The sequence below is a fragment of the Centruroides sculpturatus genome, unplaced genomic scaffold (genome assembly GCF_000671375.1).
Source record: "Centruroides sculpturatus isolate CEXI.00-Female unplaced genomic scaffold, Cexi_2.0 scaffold1338, whole genome shotgun sequence".
NCBI lineage: Eukaryota > Metazoa > Arthropoda > Arachnida > Scorpiones > Buthidae > Centruroides > Centruroides sculpturatus.
The window spans coordinates 165,179-183,168 of record NW_019385795.1 but is presented as its reverse complement, the minus strand read 5'-3'; the positions used below and the strand labels follow the sequence as shown (position 1 = coordinate 183,168).

The following is a 17,990-nucleotide window of genomic DNA, read 5'->3' as shown; positions in this document are numbered from 1 at the left end:
ACGTCCGTAGCGTGGCGCTACGGACGGCGGGAAAGTAGTTCGGCTGCCCGATGACGTTTTACGTATTATAGGAGTTATTTTTACCGTTGTTTACGGATACTGCCACAATTTTTATAGGAATCATAACTATAGGAAACGGTTTTATAGGGGAATCTACTGTACTAGAATTAATTTCCATTGAATTTAACAATAAGCCTTTAATCCCTTTTTTAAAATATTTAATACAAATATACTTTATTACACATGTGTAGATTATTACAATGAAAGGATTATCAGACACACACATGGTAACCATTTCATTGTAATAATATTCTACGTGTAATAAAGTATATTTGTATTAAATAATTTTTATTGCTTATAATTTTCTTTGGTTTTGGCTTGACAACCATGTCTGTTATTACAAGGTATTAATTATTGATAAATTTGTTTTTTACATTTGTTTCTGTTAGATGAAATATAAATGATGTCAGACAAAAGTTAAATTATGATAGTCTTTCAATGTTTATATGTATAAATAATTGTTTTAACATTGCTAGCAGATACATCAAGTATTCCATTCAAAATGCTATCTGTATTTATCTGATTGATTCTTCAGAGTAATAATTTAATACCCCTGCTGTATAGGATATTTGCAGCATCAAAAAAAAATTTAAACACTGATATACCGATTCTTAAATTTGAAAAGTGATAGATATTCTTATGATAAATCTTGATAAAGTTTATTTTTACCAAATTTTATCACAAAATATAAATGTTGTTTTTACAATGAAAGTCAGAAAATAAGATAAAATACAATTCTATTTTAGTTAATCTTTGTTTTCATATTTTGTTTGCTCAAATGAAATTTTAATTAAATGCTAGATTTTATTGATTGAAGTAGCTTAACTTTGCCAATAAAACCAATAAGTTATTCAAATATTCATATCATTAAGATCAATACATTTGTATACATGTTTAGCAAATAAATAGGATATAAACAAACTATATGATGTTTGAAAATAAATAAAATACCTAATTATATAAAATAAATTTTCATTTAAGTTTTGTATCTTAAATGCTTAAGTTTTCCTTGTCTTTTTTTTTAGTTTAACTTTATTTTATATAAATTAAATAATTATTTAAGAATTTTTCTGATAATATTTTTTATCATTAATGTGTGCTTAGACTTCCAAAATTATTAAAATTTGATATTTTCATATTTAACTTTGAATAAATAAATGTTTAGTCAAAAGCACATTAATTCAAAATGTATATTAAAAAAACTGTCATGGAGGAAGACTACTCAAACTAATTAAAATGCTTTATATGCATAAAGCAGCAGAATTAATTTGAAAATGTTGAAATTAATAATGAAGAAATATATTTTTCATTATTATTTGACTGACAGTGCAAAATTANTAGTTTTATTTCAAAAATATTTAACTGTTTCAGAGATCTTGCGTTCAAGACTTGCCTATTGTTAGAAAATTAAAATATTTATTGAAATTAATTTTAACTTAGAAAATGGAATAAATTACAGTATATTTTCAAAGTTTGGTAATTTCTTTATCATATTTTTGTCATCAGAGAAATTAGTTTCTGTTCGGTTATTGTTTATGCATTTCAATATAGATTAGATATGTTGATTATCAGATAATATCAGATAAAATCAGATGTTGATTATAGACAACCAATAAATTTAATTTAAACATAGCAGTAATATAAGAATTAATGTTTTAATTTGGCAATAATATAGCATATATGAGTATTGCTGGAATAAGATACAATTTTTGTTAGTTTAAATATAATTTGTTTGTATTAAAAAGTTAACATTTATACAGAATTGTTTTTTCTTACTTACAAATGAAATATATATACATTTTTGTATTAATATTTTATTATAATTTTGTTTTTATTAAATGAAGGAAATGCCTACTAAAATATCTATATAAAATATTATTCTTCTCTTTTTATAGTTTATGCTTATTAAATTTTTTAGGTTGTGTGTTGTATAACATCTTTATGGTTTTGTCCTTCCAAAAATAAATTTAATAATAATGTAGTAATTTTCTTTTTATCTTATTCAATGAAGCGTTCTGATTGAAGATTTGTTTTGAGTATTTGGCTCATTCATCTCTAAGGAAATCTTTCATCTTTTACTTTTAACCTACTTATCCAATCAACAATAAATATGCTTGATGAAATTTTTTTTCTTATATTCCTCTTTTAATTCAAATATTATGTTTAATATTAATAAAAGTAGAAAAGACATTGGTTGTCATCAGATTTGGTCCAGCAGAAAATTAGAAAATTAATCAATTTTCTAAATAATATTTTTGTGTTAGGAGTTTTATAAGAATTGCTTGTGCATATATTATTTTTGATATATTTTCATTTGATTTAAACAATACAGAGTAGAATAAATGTATAGAAAACAAGCAAAAAAATGAAATTACTACTTTAATTTAGTAAATTAATTTAAAAATAATTGTCTTTAAATTTCTTGGCTTATACAGGGTGTGGTGTAGAGTGGATAATTCGTTACCTGCGGATAGGGGACATCATGACTGTTCAGAAAATTAAATATTGTGTTTAATAAAAGTGTCATAGTTTGAGTTATTTGACATTTTCTATTTTCTTGGAAAATGGCCTCCCTTGTTCAGATTTTTCAATGTCATGGTCACAAATCAAGGATTTTTTCCAGTCTGTTTTTGAATACTAATCTTGGATACATGTTCTATCAAATGTAAACTGCCATTTTAGTGCCATAGACTTGGTGTTTTTTAGAACAAAAAATAATTCAAAATTTTTGTTTCATTTTTTTTTTCGGTGTATTGTAACCTGCGTGACAAACTAACTAACTAATTTGCCTATTGTACTAAGATTTAAAATAGTATAAATGGCATTTGTAACTTTCAATTCAATGAATATTCCTGCTGAGAAATATCAAGGAAAATTTTTAAAATCTCATGAATGAATTGCGCTCCTAAATAATCTAATTGGAAATCCAATGAATCTAATTAAAATGACAGAATAAAACAAAATGATCAATTGGGTTACTACATTTATTATTGTAAATTTACAATAAGTGTTCAAAATAACCACCATGGGCCCTGACACATGCCCTACATCTTCTGATAAATGATTGCTTAATTTTTCCCACAATACTTGCTTCACTGATTTTCCGCGTAGCTGTTTCGATTCGCTCCCGAAGCTGCTCAATTGAGGTCATGGGCTCTTTGTACACTTTGTTCTTAAGGCATCCCAGTAGAAGAAGTTGATCAGGTTAAGGTCTGGGCTATGCAGAGGCCAAAAAATTTTTCCCAAATGTCCAATCCGTCTATTGGGGTACCTCTCATTCAGGTATTCCCATACATTGTGTGCATAATGCGCAGGTCAACCATCGTGCTGCAGCCACATTCCTCTTCTGTGCTCCAATGGAATATCTTCCAGCAAAGTAGGGAGATCATTTCTTAAGAAATCCAGGTATGTCTCAGCCGTCATCATGCCATTTGTGACCATGACATTGAAAAATATGAACGAGGGAGTCCATTTTCCAAGAAAATAGAAAATGTCAAATAACTCAAACTATGACACTTTTACTAAACACAATATTTAATTTTCTGAACAGTCATGATGTCCTCTATCCTCAGATAACAGATTATCCATTCTTTATGCCACCCCAAATTTGGGGTGGCATAATATATATATATATATATATACATATATATATATTGTATCTGTTTTTACTCTCCTAGTTGCTATAATACAATAAAGTATTGTAATAGTGTCAAATTTGACACTCTGGTTTTTAGAAATCTTGGATGTTTTGTGATACCCTAAACCCAAAAAAGAAAGAAGGGGTGAATTTTATTTGTGTGTGTATGTGTGTTTTTTTTTTATTTAATATTTCAGGATAGGGTAAAGATTAAGAAACAAAATTTGGTATAGTAACTTGTGTGTAATAAGCATTGATGCTATTAAATTTTGGAGTAAGGAACTTGAGAACATGGGGGAGATAGAGGGTCATGTCATATCTCAAAATTAAGCTTTTTTGCCTTTTTATAATAATAATTATTATTAAAAAATATCTTTTGTATTATTATCTCATAACAATAAATCATCAAAATTACTCCTTTTAAGCCTCTTTTACTTAAATTTTATAACACAATATATCAATATATTTTCTTTCAATTCAATAAAAATAGTCAATAAGAAAAACATACCTTTAAAAATTTTAAATTTACGTTCTATTTTCACGATCTATTTCATCTTAACTGAGGAAGATTAGTAAAACCATTCGAAAACATTTTTATTAGTAGTTATTTGTTGGATTTTTAAAGTTTTGTTTTTCTTATTATCACAGTATAATTGAAAATTATTAGACTTACTAACTGTCCCCTTAACCTCTTGTTCAATTGCTGGAAAAATCAAGCAAGAACTTCTGCCAACTGTTTTCTGAAATCTAAACTCAAGAAAAAATCATTTTTATAAGAAATATTAACTGTTAGCATGCGAGTTTTTCATATTCTCAACTATGTATTAAAAGTTAGTATGTTAAGGTGTGTGTATTATTACTAATTTATTGATTTAAATCTGTGCTTTCTAAGTGTTACATATTCACTCATTGTTTTGTATGTAAATGTGTGTAAAGTTATAAACCACTGGTTTTGAAATCGCAGTTCATTACTTAGTAGATTATTACTAATGATCCAGATGAATAAATTGAAAAACAGTTTTGTTATTTAAGAACTTTGTGTTAATTAATCTAGTATAAAAATTCACTTTTTTTTTCTTTTAATTCAAGTAGATGTAAAAATAATATAAAAACTGGTGTTATAAATAATTGCATGGAATGTAATGGATAAATTGATAAATATTTGTGAATTCATCGGTCAAAACCTGTAAATTTAACTTCACATTTGAAAAATATTGATAATACATTTAAATATTTTTGGCAAGATTTTAATCAACCACTGAGTTTGATGTGAGATTACAATGATGTTATAATAGAAAGAATTATTTGTATAGTTTTATTTTATTTGTCTTTAATATTAGATGTTTCTGTTTTAGTTAATTTTCAGATCATAAGTTCAAATATTTAAATAAACTGCTCATACAACTGGATAAAGCTCAAATAAATACACTAACACAAAAAAATCTGGAAGAAAGAAACCCTTTAACAGACATCATGTGTAACATATACATCACCTATTATGCTTGCTGTTATATCCAATAATATCAATATTCTTTTTATTTAAACAGTTTCATTCTAATTATGATTGCCATTCAAATTTACTAAATTAAAACATGACTCCAATTGTTTAAGACTATCAAAAACATTTGTTTATAAAGTATTTTTGAAGCTGTATTTTTTGTATTAGTGTGTTTATAAACACACTAATAAATCAAAAATTTAAGTTCAAATATTTTTGATTGTTTTACATAGCAAATGTAGCTTTTCGCTAAGGATAGTTACATCAATATTTTTGCTTAATATTATTCTATTTTTAAAGAAATGATTTGAACTTGTATTTATCTCTCATAAAATTTGAATTGCTGTGTTCAATATCTTTGTTCAAAAAGACATAGAGATGAAAAAGTTAGCTTAATGGATGATTATAATCTGTGTAAAATGTATGATTTGACAGATGAATTTTCTTACAAACTGCTAATTTTAAATGAAAATATTTTAAGTAATTTGTCCTCTAAATGTTTAATGTTGCAAGAAATCAATAAATGCATGTAATATAGGTCAGTAAAAATGTTTATATATAGCTTGGCCCAAAAATCAAGAAGTTTAGGTAACTGTTCGATACAATATGATTTTGCATATTGTTGTTTACCGAGTAACAGTAGTGTTGAATAATGACACTTACTTTTCACTAAATACAATTTATCAATAAATAAATGAATGGATTAATTACAATTACAGTAAGATAACAAAAATATAAATATTCAGTCAAAAAATGCAAATTTATTGACTGAATGAGAATTTTGTTTAGCTGAAAATGCAGAATAAACAATATATTGTTTAGTAATATACTCTTTGACTGTTAAAAGAAATGGTTGTATTTCAATATTTAGATATATAATCTGGAAATTTATTATAAGACTTGAGGAATTTGATGTTAATTCCTCAAGTCTTATAATAAATTTCGAATTTTGAAATTAATATGAATTTGGACATAAGATTTGTGAAATTGATGCAATCAAAATTATCGTAAACTTTCTGTAATTTTCATATGATGCTTGATAAGCATGTTAGAACAAAATTTTGAAAATAAAATTTATTTTAACCCTGAACCTTTTTAACTTTGACATGATAAAAAAGTTTTATATAATATTAAATATTTTACTTAAAGAAAATGAATCATTTATTATTTTTTTAAGTAATTAACATTAAATGATAAACATTAAATGATAAACTCAATGTGCACGTATTGCTTTGTAAATTTATATATTAAAATACGTTATGTATTTTTATTTTTAAATTTTAGGTATATATTTACACCCATTGGAATATATTTTGGTTTAAAACCTTCTCGTCCCAAAAGAGCTCCCGAGAATCACGTCTTAGAGAAAGCATTTCGAGCTAATGGAAGAATAGGTTACAAACAGGTAAAAGTTTCTAGCCACATTTATGCAATAATTTAATGTATTTGGATTTTCCTTCATTTAATTAAAAATTGAACAATTAAAAAAATATTTTACAGATTCAAGGTTTGGCTAAGCAATTAGATTGGACTGAGAGAAAAGTGGAAAGATGGTTACGACAGCGGACGCTTCAAGATAAGCCCACGACTCTTGCAAAATTCACAGAAAGCTCGTAAGTTTGAAGTTCACATAATAGGCAAATGCACTTACAATTCTCAAAATAATCTGTTTATAGATTATCGTATTTATTAGCGTGACCTTTTAACTGTTGACGATATCTACATTTTCAATTTCTTTCCCCTTTAGCTGATAACAGCAAAATATTATCATTGTTATTCACAGTAATATCACAGCTCAACATTTGTTTAAATTGATTAAATACTGAAATAAATTGATATGATTTGTACTTTGGATAATTTTTTTTAAATATCAAACACAAAAAAAATTTAATTCATTTATTATATTGCACATTTTTAATGTTATTTGTTATAAATTTCTTGTTGAATAAAATATCGAAAGGTCATTTAATATTATTTTTTTAAATTTTTGTATTACTGTGATATTCCAAGTTGTTTTAAAGTGAATAATTAGAATAAATATTAAAATATGCATTAATATATAGAAATATTAATAAATTGTTTAATTAATAATACTTTCAGATGGAGATTTACATTTTACTGCAGTATTTTTGCATATGGATTATATACATTGTCTGATGTAAGTTTGTAATTTAATATAGCTTTAATTTTATTTCATGTTAAATTGAGTTATATGAATAAGATTACAATTGAACATCAAATGTAATTTCTATGTAGATTATATGGCTTGTGACAGTAATTTATCTCTTAACATTGGTTTAAAATATTAGATTGGTATAATTTTTTATAGAAATAAGAGAAACTAATTTTTAATATTTATTAAGACGAAAAAATAGCAAATGAGTTAGCTGTAGAGATAGAGAAGTTTGAAGTTCAGATTAACATAAAAAATATAAAATAAAGAAATATATGTTTGATCCATAAAAGAATTAAATCTTACCATATTCATACACATTAAATTCTCTCTCTGTTTAATATTGTGCTATTTAAAAAGCTGAATGATAATGACAAACAAAGAAAATGTCATATAAACTGCTGTAAATTTCTTAGTTTATGCATTCATTAATTTAGCAGAAGTGACAATTTTGATCTTGTAATATATGTAATATACTGCTGATATTACATATATTATGAGATCAAATCAGTTCATATTTTGAATTCCCATAAATTCTTTACAACAGCTGCTTCTGTTTTTATTTTTATAACAGAGGATTATTTTTAAGTAAAATAAAATAATTTTTTAGTACAAAATTATTTTAAAATTTATAACAACAAATGCTCTGTTTTATCATTATTATTATTATATATAAATTTTTGGTATGTAAAAGTTTAATTTTTTTAACTAAAACTACAAAGGCTAAATAAAAATGAAGTTCGACTATTTAAGTTCAGTACATTTAATTTCTTTAACATATGATTTTCCAGATTTTCTATTGGGCTATATTCACACAAATTAATCAAAACTAATTAACAGGTGTTCTTATTAGGTTGTTTATATTATATTTACATTAATACAAAACATAAATGAAGTAGCCCTTCTGCAATTTTGATAAATGCCACTATTTATTAAAGTGCAGAAAGTGAATTTTATGAATAATTACTTCAAATTGATATCCATTTATTCGAAAAGTAAATGTCTAAATTGTTTTCTGTGATCAATAAGAGAACTTTTCAGTCTTTTTTTTTTTTTTTTTTTTTTTTTTTTTTTTTTTTTTTTTTTTTTTTTTTTTTTTTTTTTTTTTTTTTTTTTTTTTTTTTTTTTTTTTTTTTTTTTTTTTTTTTTTTTTTTTTTTTTTTTTTTTTTTTTTTTTTTTTTTTTTTTTTTTTTTTTTTTTTTTTTTTTTTTTTTTTTTTTTTTTTTTTTTTTTTTTTTTTTTTTTTTTTTTTTTTTTTTTTTTTTTTTTTTTTTTTTTTTTTTTTTTTTTTTTTTTTTTTTTTTTTTTTTTTTTTTTTTTTTTTTTTTTTTTTTTTTTTTTTTTTTTTTTTTTTTTTTTTTTTTTTTTTTTTTTTTTTTTTTTTTTTTTTTTTTTTTTTTTTTTTTTTTTTTTTTTTTTTTTTTTTTTTTTTTTTTTTTTTTTTTTTTTTTTTTTTTTTTTTTTTTTTTTTTTTTTTTTTTTTTTTTTTTTTTTTTTTTTTTTTTTTTTTTTTTTTTTTTTTTTTTTTTTTTTTTTTTTTTTTTTTTTTTTTTTTTTTTTTTTTTTTTTTTTTTTTTTTTTTTTTTTTTTTTTTTTTTTTTTTTTTTTTTTTTTTTTTTTTTTTTTTTTTTTTTTTTTTTTTTTTTTTTTTTTTTTTTTTTTTTTTTTTTTTTTTTTTTTTTTTTTTTTTTTTTTTTTTTTTTTTTNACGTCCGTAGCGTGGCGCTACGGACGGCGGGAAAGTAGTTCGGCTGCCCGATGACGTTTTACGTATTATAGGAGTTATTTTTACCGTTGTTTACGGATACTGCCACAATTTTTATAGGAATCATAACTATAGGAAACGGTTTTATAGGGGAATCTACTGTACTAGAATTAATTTCCATTGAATTTAACAATAAGCCTTTAATCCCTTTTTTAAAATATTTAATACAAATATACTTTATTACACATGTGTAGATTATTACAATGAAAGGATTATCAGACACACACATGGTAACCATTTCATTGTAATAATATTCTACGTGTAATAAAGTATATTTGTATTAAATAATTTTTATTGCTTATAATTTTCTTTGGTTTTGGCTTGACAACCATGTCTGTTATTACAAGGTATTAATTATTGATAAATTTGTTTTTTACATTTGTTTCTGTTAGATGAAATATAAATGATGTCAGACAAAAGTTAAATTATGATAGTCTTTCAATGTTTATATGTATAAATAATTGTTTTAACATTGCTAGCAGATACATCAAGTATTCCATTCAAAATGCTATCTGTATTTATCTGATTGATTCTTCAGAGTAATAATTTAATACCCCTGCTGTATAGGATATTTGCAGCATCAAAAAAAAATTTAAACACTGATATACCGATTCTTAAATTTGAAAAGTGATAGATATTCTTATGATAAATCTTGATAAAGTTTATTTTTACCAAATTTTATCACAAAATATAAATGTTGTTTTTACAATGAAAGTCAGAAAATAAGATAAAATACAATTCTATTTTAGTTAATCTTTGTTTTCATATTTTGTTTGCTCAAATGAAATTTTAATTAAATGCTAGATTTTATTGATTGAAGTAGCTTAACTTTGCCAATAAAACCAGTAAGTTATTCAAATATTCATATCATTAAGATCAATACATTTGTATACATGTTTAGCAAATAAATAGGATATAAACAAACTATATGATGTTTGAAAATAAATAAAATACCTAATTATATAAAATAAATTTTCATTTAAGTTTTGTATCTTAAATGCTTAAGTTTTCCTTGTCTTTTTTTTTAGTTTAACTTTATTTTATATAAATTAAATAATTATTTAAGAATTTTTCTGATAATATTTTTTATCATTAATGTGTGCTTAGACTTCCAAAATTATTAAAATTTGATATTTTCATATTTAACTTTGAATAAATAAATATTTAGTCAAAAGCACATTAATTCAAAATGTATATTAAAAAAACTGTCATGGAGGAAGACTACTCAAACTAATTAAAATGCTTTATATGCATAAAGCAGCAGAATTAATTTGAAAATGTTGAAATTAATAATGAAGAAATATATTTTTCATTATTATTTGACTGACAGTGCAAAATTATTACAGTAAATTTAAATATAATCAAAATTACAGCAAAATATTGTAGTTTTTATAAAACTATGAAACAAAATGTTTTAAATTACAATACATTTCATTAAATATTTCTATTTTTAAATAATCAAATTTATATATAATATTAAACAATATGTTTAAAGCTATATCCACATATTTATTATTGTTAATTTTAAACAATCAAATGAATAGTTTATAAATGTAATGTAAAAATTGTTTATAAATCAGAATTAATAGTAATAATGTACATTAAAGATGAATGATCTTATTCACTAAATAAATACTGTATTAAAAGAAGAATTATTTACAAATAATTGTAGATAAAATCTGTCTTCATTGATAATCTTTTTGTTGCTAAATAAACAAATAAAGTGTTTGTTTAAATGTTTTAAAGTAAAAATAGATATAGTAAACATTGGTTTTTTGTAGTTTCATGTTGTTGACTTTGGATAGGAAACAAATTTTTTAGCTTTTTCTTTTTTTAAATCAAAGTTTTTAAAATGTCTTTTGTTATAAGGGATGTTAGAGAAGTTTAAAAGATATATATATTTCCTCATTAAATAAATATGTGTAACTATTTTTTAAATTATGGAATAGAATTTAAAGATAAGTTGACGAACATTTGAAGAAAACAAAAGGCTAATTTTACATCAAAATATCTCAAATATTGAATAAACAAGAATTTGTTTACAGAATTTTCAGTCTTACTAAATCTATATTCAATAACTATATAAGCAATCTCAAATGTGTATATTAAATCTGGAATCAAATTTAGATTTAGACATAGTTTGGTTTCTATACATTCCCAGTGAAAAATATACACCAATTTTTTTAAAATGAGACTAGAGTGGATGTCATTATGAAAGACTTCTCACTATGCTCTGATAGTGTTTTTAGTATATAAAAAGAAAGTTTTTATACTGAGTTTTGTGTTAGATTCACCAGAAGTTCTGAAAGTGTGCATTTTTGCTATATTTTTATATACTTGTGTTTCAACCTTACTTCACTTTGGTTTTAAAACATCAAGAGATTGCTTTTGCTCTCTCAATGCATTGACACGTTAAGAAAATTAACAAAAATGTCGACTATCCTTAATTATGACAGACAAATACAGAGAGAGCTTGAGAGTATTGAATTCAAACAAGAAAATTATCAATTTTCATTTTGAAGTAGTGACCACTTTCTTGTGTCAGCCTACATAAGTGGAAAATAAGGTTTTATAATATCTTGTCAATCCTGATTTTCACAAGTTGAACTATACAATGAAATTCTCAAAAATAATAATTAGAACTGCTTAACTTAAATACATGTATTAAATGAATAAATCTGTAGTTAATAATGTATTTTGGTAGCTGGATGTCTAAGTGGTTAGGGTAGCAGCCCACCACTCTTCAGAACTCAGGATCTAGATTGGCCAAAAAATCCCAGAAATTTTTTGTCAGACAGTCTTTCTGGTTATATTGGGTCCTGCCCCTCACCACCTGACCATCCTGTTTAAAGTTGACAGATTTTATGCTCGTGTTTTGTAAATGTGGAAAATGTTAAAAATATAAAGGTCATATAAATCACATGAAAAAGAAACACTTTTGAGTACTTTTCCAGCCCCATTTTTTTTTTTTCCTGCAAACATTTTCGGTTCTTTTGATAAACTGTCTCAGGTCTTTCTGAGATTCCAAATTGCAATGATTTAAATTTGAATGTGAGCTTGAGCAATGAGGTGCCTTCTAACATTTAAAAATTTTAAATATTGGAAACAATATAAAAAAGATAACAAAAAATATTAAAAATAATCATTTAAATAGTGAAAAAGAAAAACTAATAGGACTGTAACAATAGAAATCCATAAAATTCAAAAGGGGTTAACTTTTGTTTATAATTCTGTTTGTTGCCATAGAAACAATTTCAAATAATTAGAATAAGAATTTTGTTATTGGTTTTATTAAAGAAACTGTGCTGTTGCTTTAAACAATGAGTGAAATAGACTGCTGAAAAACAATTGTCAACAAATGGCTGGAAAATCCAGGAAAACAAAGGCATTTCATAGCAAATAGCTACAACAATATGAGAAAAATGTTTTTGAAAAAATAAAACAAATATTTAAAAGTCATAATATTCTAGTAATACCCAAACAAGTAAATAATAATAAAACACAAATAAATCATAATGAACAAAAAATAGAACAAAACATTTGGGATACTAAAAATTTTATTTATAAATTTCATATATATAGGAGAAACAGGTACAGAATTAAGAACAAGGTTTAAAGAGCATATCACAGCAATTAAAAATAATAATTACATGTCAGCAGTTTGTCACTGTAATTGCAAAGGATGTGAAATTAAAAAAATACACTAAAAATAATTAAAAAGGAATCTAACCCTTTTAAAAGGAAAATTCATGAACATTTTGAAATAAGAAAATTAAAATCAGAAATAAAAAAATAATAATGAAGGATATACCCCTCTTAGTATCAGTTTGTAGCGATCAGGGGACCTACACTAATGTTAAAGTGAAAGTAAGGTAAAAGTTCTTCACATTGTGCTATATTTATATTTTAAATGTGTGCTTATCTTATGGTACGTGCGACTGGGAACGGTGATGTGTTCCTGTAAGCCAGCTGTGTGGAGGCTCAAACTAGATGATGGCTGGAGGAGGAGGAGGAGAGAAAAGACCTTCATGTGGTGCTATGTTAATTGCATGTTATGGTATGTGTCTTGTTGCTTTTAATAATGCTGTATATGAATATTTGGATACCAAATACATATTTAATAATTCAGTATGTACAGTACACCAAATTTAAGTTTTACCTTAACGTCTATACTTTTGTAATGTTAAAATCAAAAATTTATTTGTACCTTTGTTTTGTACAATAGTAAAACAAATGAAGAGAGACGATATGAGTTCGAAATGCATTTTATTAAAGGTACTTAAAAAGAATAAAAGAAGAGTATTATAATATACAGAAGTCATTGTGATAAGTTTGGGAAAAGACAGCACTCTTAGGTGCTGAAATAATAATTTAAATAGCTACAAATTTCCCAAAGTATGGTTGATGGAGTGTTAAATTGGTAAAGACATTGTCCATTTTTCAAAAGCCAGATTTCAGTAGAAAATATGATGCTGGCTGCTCACAACTTGACCAGATGATAATCAAAATCATTTTTAAAAAATTTCAGTATATCAGTGAGAGATACTGAAAAAATTGAAATTATCAAATGATGGTTCAAAGGCCTAAGCAGCATACAAGTATGAAATCATTTAAAAAACAAAGAATACCTAAAGTGACTGAAAAACAAAAGAAGGTAATTGAAACTAGAGCTCAAAAATTGTACTCTTTAATTTCGCTGACTAAAACCAAAGAATGCTTCTTTGGTTTTAGTCAATGAAACATAAGTGAAAGTTGACTTCTAAACACTTCTGAGCTCAAGCTATTATACAGTGTTTGAAGGAGTTCTTCTTCCAGAATCTCAAACATCAATCAGTGTCAAAAAGTTTGGCTCAAAATATCTGGTACGGCAAGCAATTTGCAGTGTGGATTGAAAAGGTCGTCATCAGCTACAGAAGGAAATACTAATGCCAAAATTTATATTAATGAATAAATGTTTAAAAATATCTTTGTCCTTTTTTAAAAATCATAGTGGCCATACTTTGTTTTGTCCCAATTTGGCAGCAATACATTATGTAAAATCCTCAGAGTTGATTTTCTACCTAGAGACATTCACTAAACATATTACAATGCCAATCAATGGAAAGATTTTGGGCTATTGTAAAAATAAACTAAATTAAAACAAGAAAGAACAAACTGCAAAATACAGTAAAACTTCTCTAACTTAAACATCTGTAACTCGAATATTTCATTGAGTTAAAGAAAATGAAGCACTTGGTAGGTCTCAATGGAATAGCATGGGGATTTATTATCTCCAGTTTCTTAACTGAGTTTTCATGGTCAATTTGTTAATTTCAACTTCCCCAACTCAAATTTTAATATTTATTATAACTTAAGTGATCCTCTAATTATTGGATTTTGAAGAAATTTTCATATAGTTGTATCTACTGTCCAACACCCATTTGCAGACAATGTTCCAGTTCAAAGCAAGAGGCCTCTCACTTTATCTCAACAAGATGTACCTGCAAAACTGTTCAATTTCATTATTTACAATGAACATTTTGCTGAAAAACATTACATGGTCTGTTTAACTCAAAAATAAAACTATCAAAAATTCTTTATATAATTCAAGAGAGGTAAAAATACAAATCTATTCAGAATTGGCATATTTTACTCTATTGTTCTCTAACTTGAATCGTCTATAACTCAAAGTTTTTTCCTGTTCCTTAGATTTTCAAGTTAGAGAAGTTATACTGTACTGTACATTAGTTCTTTCTGAAGTGGTAAAGAGCAGTCACAATTAAGGAAATACTATCAAAAATCTAATGAACAGCATTCAAAAGAATATTCGAAAGGAATGAAGCAAAACTTAAATGTTAAAATTATTTAAGTCTTAAATGTATTTTAAAAAACAAACTTATATTTAAAACTCAAATAAAAAAAAACAAAAATAATGAAAAAACAGTACTTCACAAATGTTTTCAAACCAGAAACGGTTCTTCAGGTGAAATGGCAAATTTCTGATGGAATACAACTAAATAAGAACACGACGATTTGAAAGTTCATTCATGTTTCTTGAAGTCGTGATACTGGGCATGCGTACTCTAGCTGGTAGCATCAAGTGTGCAGCCCAGTACGATGACTTCAAGAAGCATGTATTTGAATAAACTTTCAAATTGTCATGATCTTATTTAGTTGTATTCCATCAGAAATTTGCCATTTCACCTGAAGAACCATTAATGGTTCGAAAACATTTGTGAAGTACTTTTTTCTTTTTNGACATGATAAAAAAGTTTTATATAATATTAAATATTTTACTTAAAGAAAATGAATCATTTATTATTTTTTTAAGTAATTAACATTAAATGATAAACATTAAATGATAAACTCAATGTGCACGTATTGCTTTGTAAATTTATATATTAAAATACGTTATGTATTTTTATTTTTAAATTTTAGGTATATATTTACACCCATTGGAATATATTTTGGTTTAAAACCTTCTCGTCCCAAAAGAGCTCCCGAGAATCACGTCTTAGAGAAAGCTTTTCGAGCTAATGGAAGAATAGGTTACAAACAGGTAAAAGTTTCTAGCCACATTTATGCAATAATTTAATGTATTTGGATTTTCCTTCATTTAATTAAAAATTGAACAATTAAAAAAATATTTTACAGATTCAAGGTTTGGCTAAGCAATTAGATTGGACTGAGAGAAAAGTGGAAAGATGGTTACGACAGCGGACGCTTCAAGATAAGCCCACGACTCTTGCAAAATTCACAGAAAGCTCGTAAGTTTGAAGTTCACATAATAGGCAAATGCACTTACAATTCTCAAAATAATCTGTTTATAGATTATCGTATTTATTAGCGTGACCTTTTAACTGTTGACGATATCTACATTTTCAATTTCTTTCCCCTTTAGCTGATAACAGCAAAATATTATCATTGTTATTCACAGTAATATCACAGCTCAACATTTGTTTAAATTGATTAAATACTGAAATAAATTGATATGATTTGTACTTTGGATAATTTTTTTTAAATATCAAACACAAAAAAAATTTAATTCATTTATTATATTGCACATTTTTAATGTTATTTGTTATAAATTTCTTGTTGAATAAAATATCGAAAGGTCATTTAATATTATTTTTTTAAATTTTTGTATTACTGTGATATTCCAAGTTGTTTTAAAGTGAATAATTAGAATAAATATTAAAATATGCATTAATATATAGAAATATTAATAAATTGTTTAATTAATAATACTTTCAGATGGAGATTTACATTTTACTGCAGTATTTTTGCATATGGATTATATACATTGTCTGATGTAAGTTTGTAATTTAATATAGCTTTAATTTTTTTTCATGTTAAATTGAGTTATATGAATAAGATTACAATTGAACATCAAATGTAATTTCTATGTAGATTATATGGCTTGTGACAGTAATTTATCTCTTAACATTGGTTTAAAATATTAGATTGGTATAATTTTTTATAGAAATAAGAGAAACTAATTTTTAATATTTATTAAGACGAAAAAATAGCAAATGAGTTAGCTGTAGAGATAGAGAAGTTTGAAGTTCAGATTAACATAAAAAATATAAAATAAAGAAATATATGTTTGATCCATAAAAGAATTAAATCTTACCATATTCATACACATTAAATTCTCTCTCTGTTTAATATTGTGCTATTTAAAAAGCTGAATGATAATGACAAACAAAGAAAATGTCATATAAACTGCTGTAAATTTCTTAGTTTATGCATTCATTAATTTAGCAGAAGTGACAATTTTGATCTTGTAATATATGTAATATACTGCTGATATTACATATATTATGAGATCAAATCAGTTCATATTTTGAATTCCCATAAATTCTTTACAACAGCTGCTTCTGTTTTTATTTTTATAACAGAGGATTATTTTTAAGTAAAATAAAATAATTTTTTAGTACAAAATTATTTTAAAATTTATAACAACAAATGCTCTGTTTTATCATTATTATTATTATATATAAATTTTTGGTATGTAAAAGTTTAATTTTTTTTAACTAAAACTACAAAGGCTAAATAAAAATGAAGTTCGACTATTTAAGTTCAGTACATTTAATTTCTTTAACATATGATTTTCCAGATTTTCTATTGGGCTATATTCACACAAATTAATCAAAACTAATTAACAGGTGTTCTTATTAGGTTGTTTATATTATATTTACATTAATACAAAACATAAATGAAGTAGCCCTTCTGCAATTTTGATAAATGCCACTATTTATTAAAGTGCAGAAAGTGAATTTTATGAATAATTACTTCAAATTGATATCCATTTATTCGAAAAGTAAATGTCTAAATTGTTTTCTGTGATCAATAAGAGAACTTTTCAGTCTTTTTTTTTTTTTTTTTTTTTTCCCTGTATGTTGTAAAAATTACATAAATTGCAATGTTGTTTTATATCATTTCTCCTGAACTTCATTGTTCAGAGACCAATAATGAACATACACAAATCACATTAGTCTTGCTTTGTTTATATGTTATAAATGCAACAGTAAGTAGCTGCTATTAAATTAGATGTATAATAAAATGTGTTTTAGTGTCAATGTATTACATTGTTAGTTGAAAAAGATTCTTGAGCACTTTCCAAATTCTATAATTAAAGAACTAATGAAATGAACCAGATAAAAATTTGAATGAATGATTTTATATAAATTAATATATTCAATATTACATACAGTAGATCCCCCTATAAGACGGTAGATACGTTCCGTTCTTTATGAATCAATTTTGTAGGAATCATAGTTTACGGACTACGGCTGTTTGAAAGGTTTTCTTTCATAAAATTAATCGATTCTAGACTAATTCGACTCAACATTTCCAAAATACGTATATTTTTTTG

At 24.5% G+C, this 17,990-nt stretch overlaps 1 protein-coding gene across 1 annotated transcript in view; it reads left to right on the top strand.

Moving 5' to 3' along the window:
- Positions 1-17,990, top strand: part of LOC111642175 (ceramide synthase 6-like) — an 83,554-nt gene that overhangs the window by 43,036 nt on the left and 22,528 nt on the right. Inside the window, exons 2-4 of the mRNA XM_023388462.1 lie at positions 6,480-6,600; positions 6,696-6,808; positions 7,296-7,353. Of these exons, the coding sequence (XP_023244230.1) occupies positions 6,480-6,600; positions 6,696-6,808; positions 7,296-7,353 (292 nt within the window). The remainder of the gene's footprint in view (positions 1-6,479; positions 6,601-6,695; positions 6,809-7,295; positions 7,354-17,990) is intronic.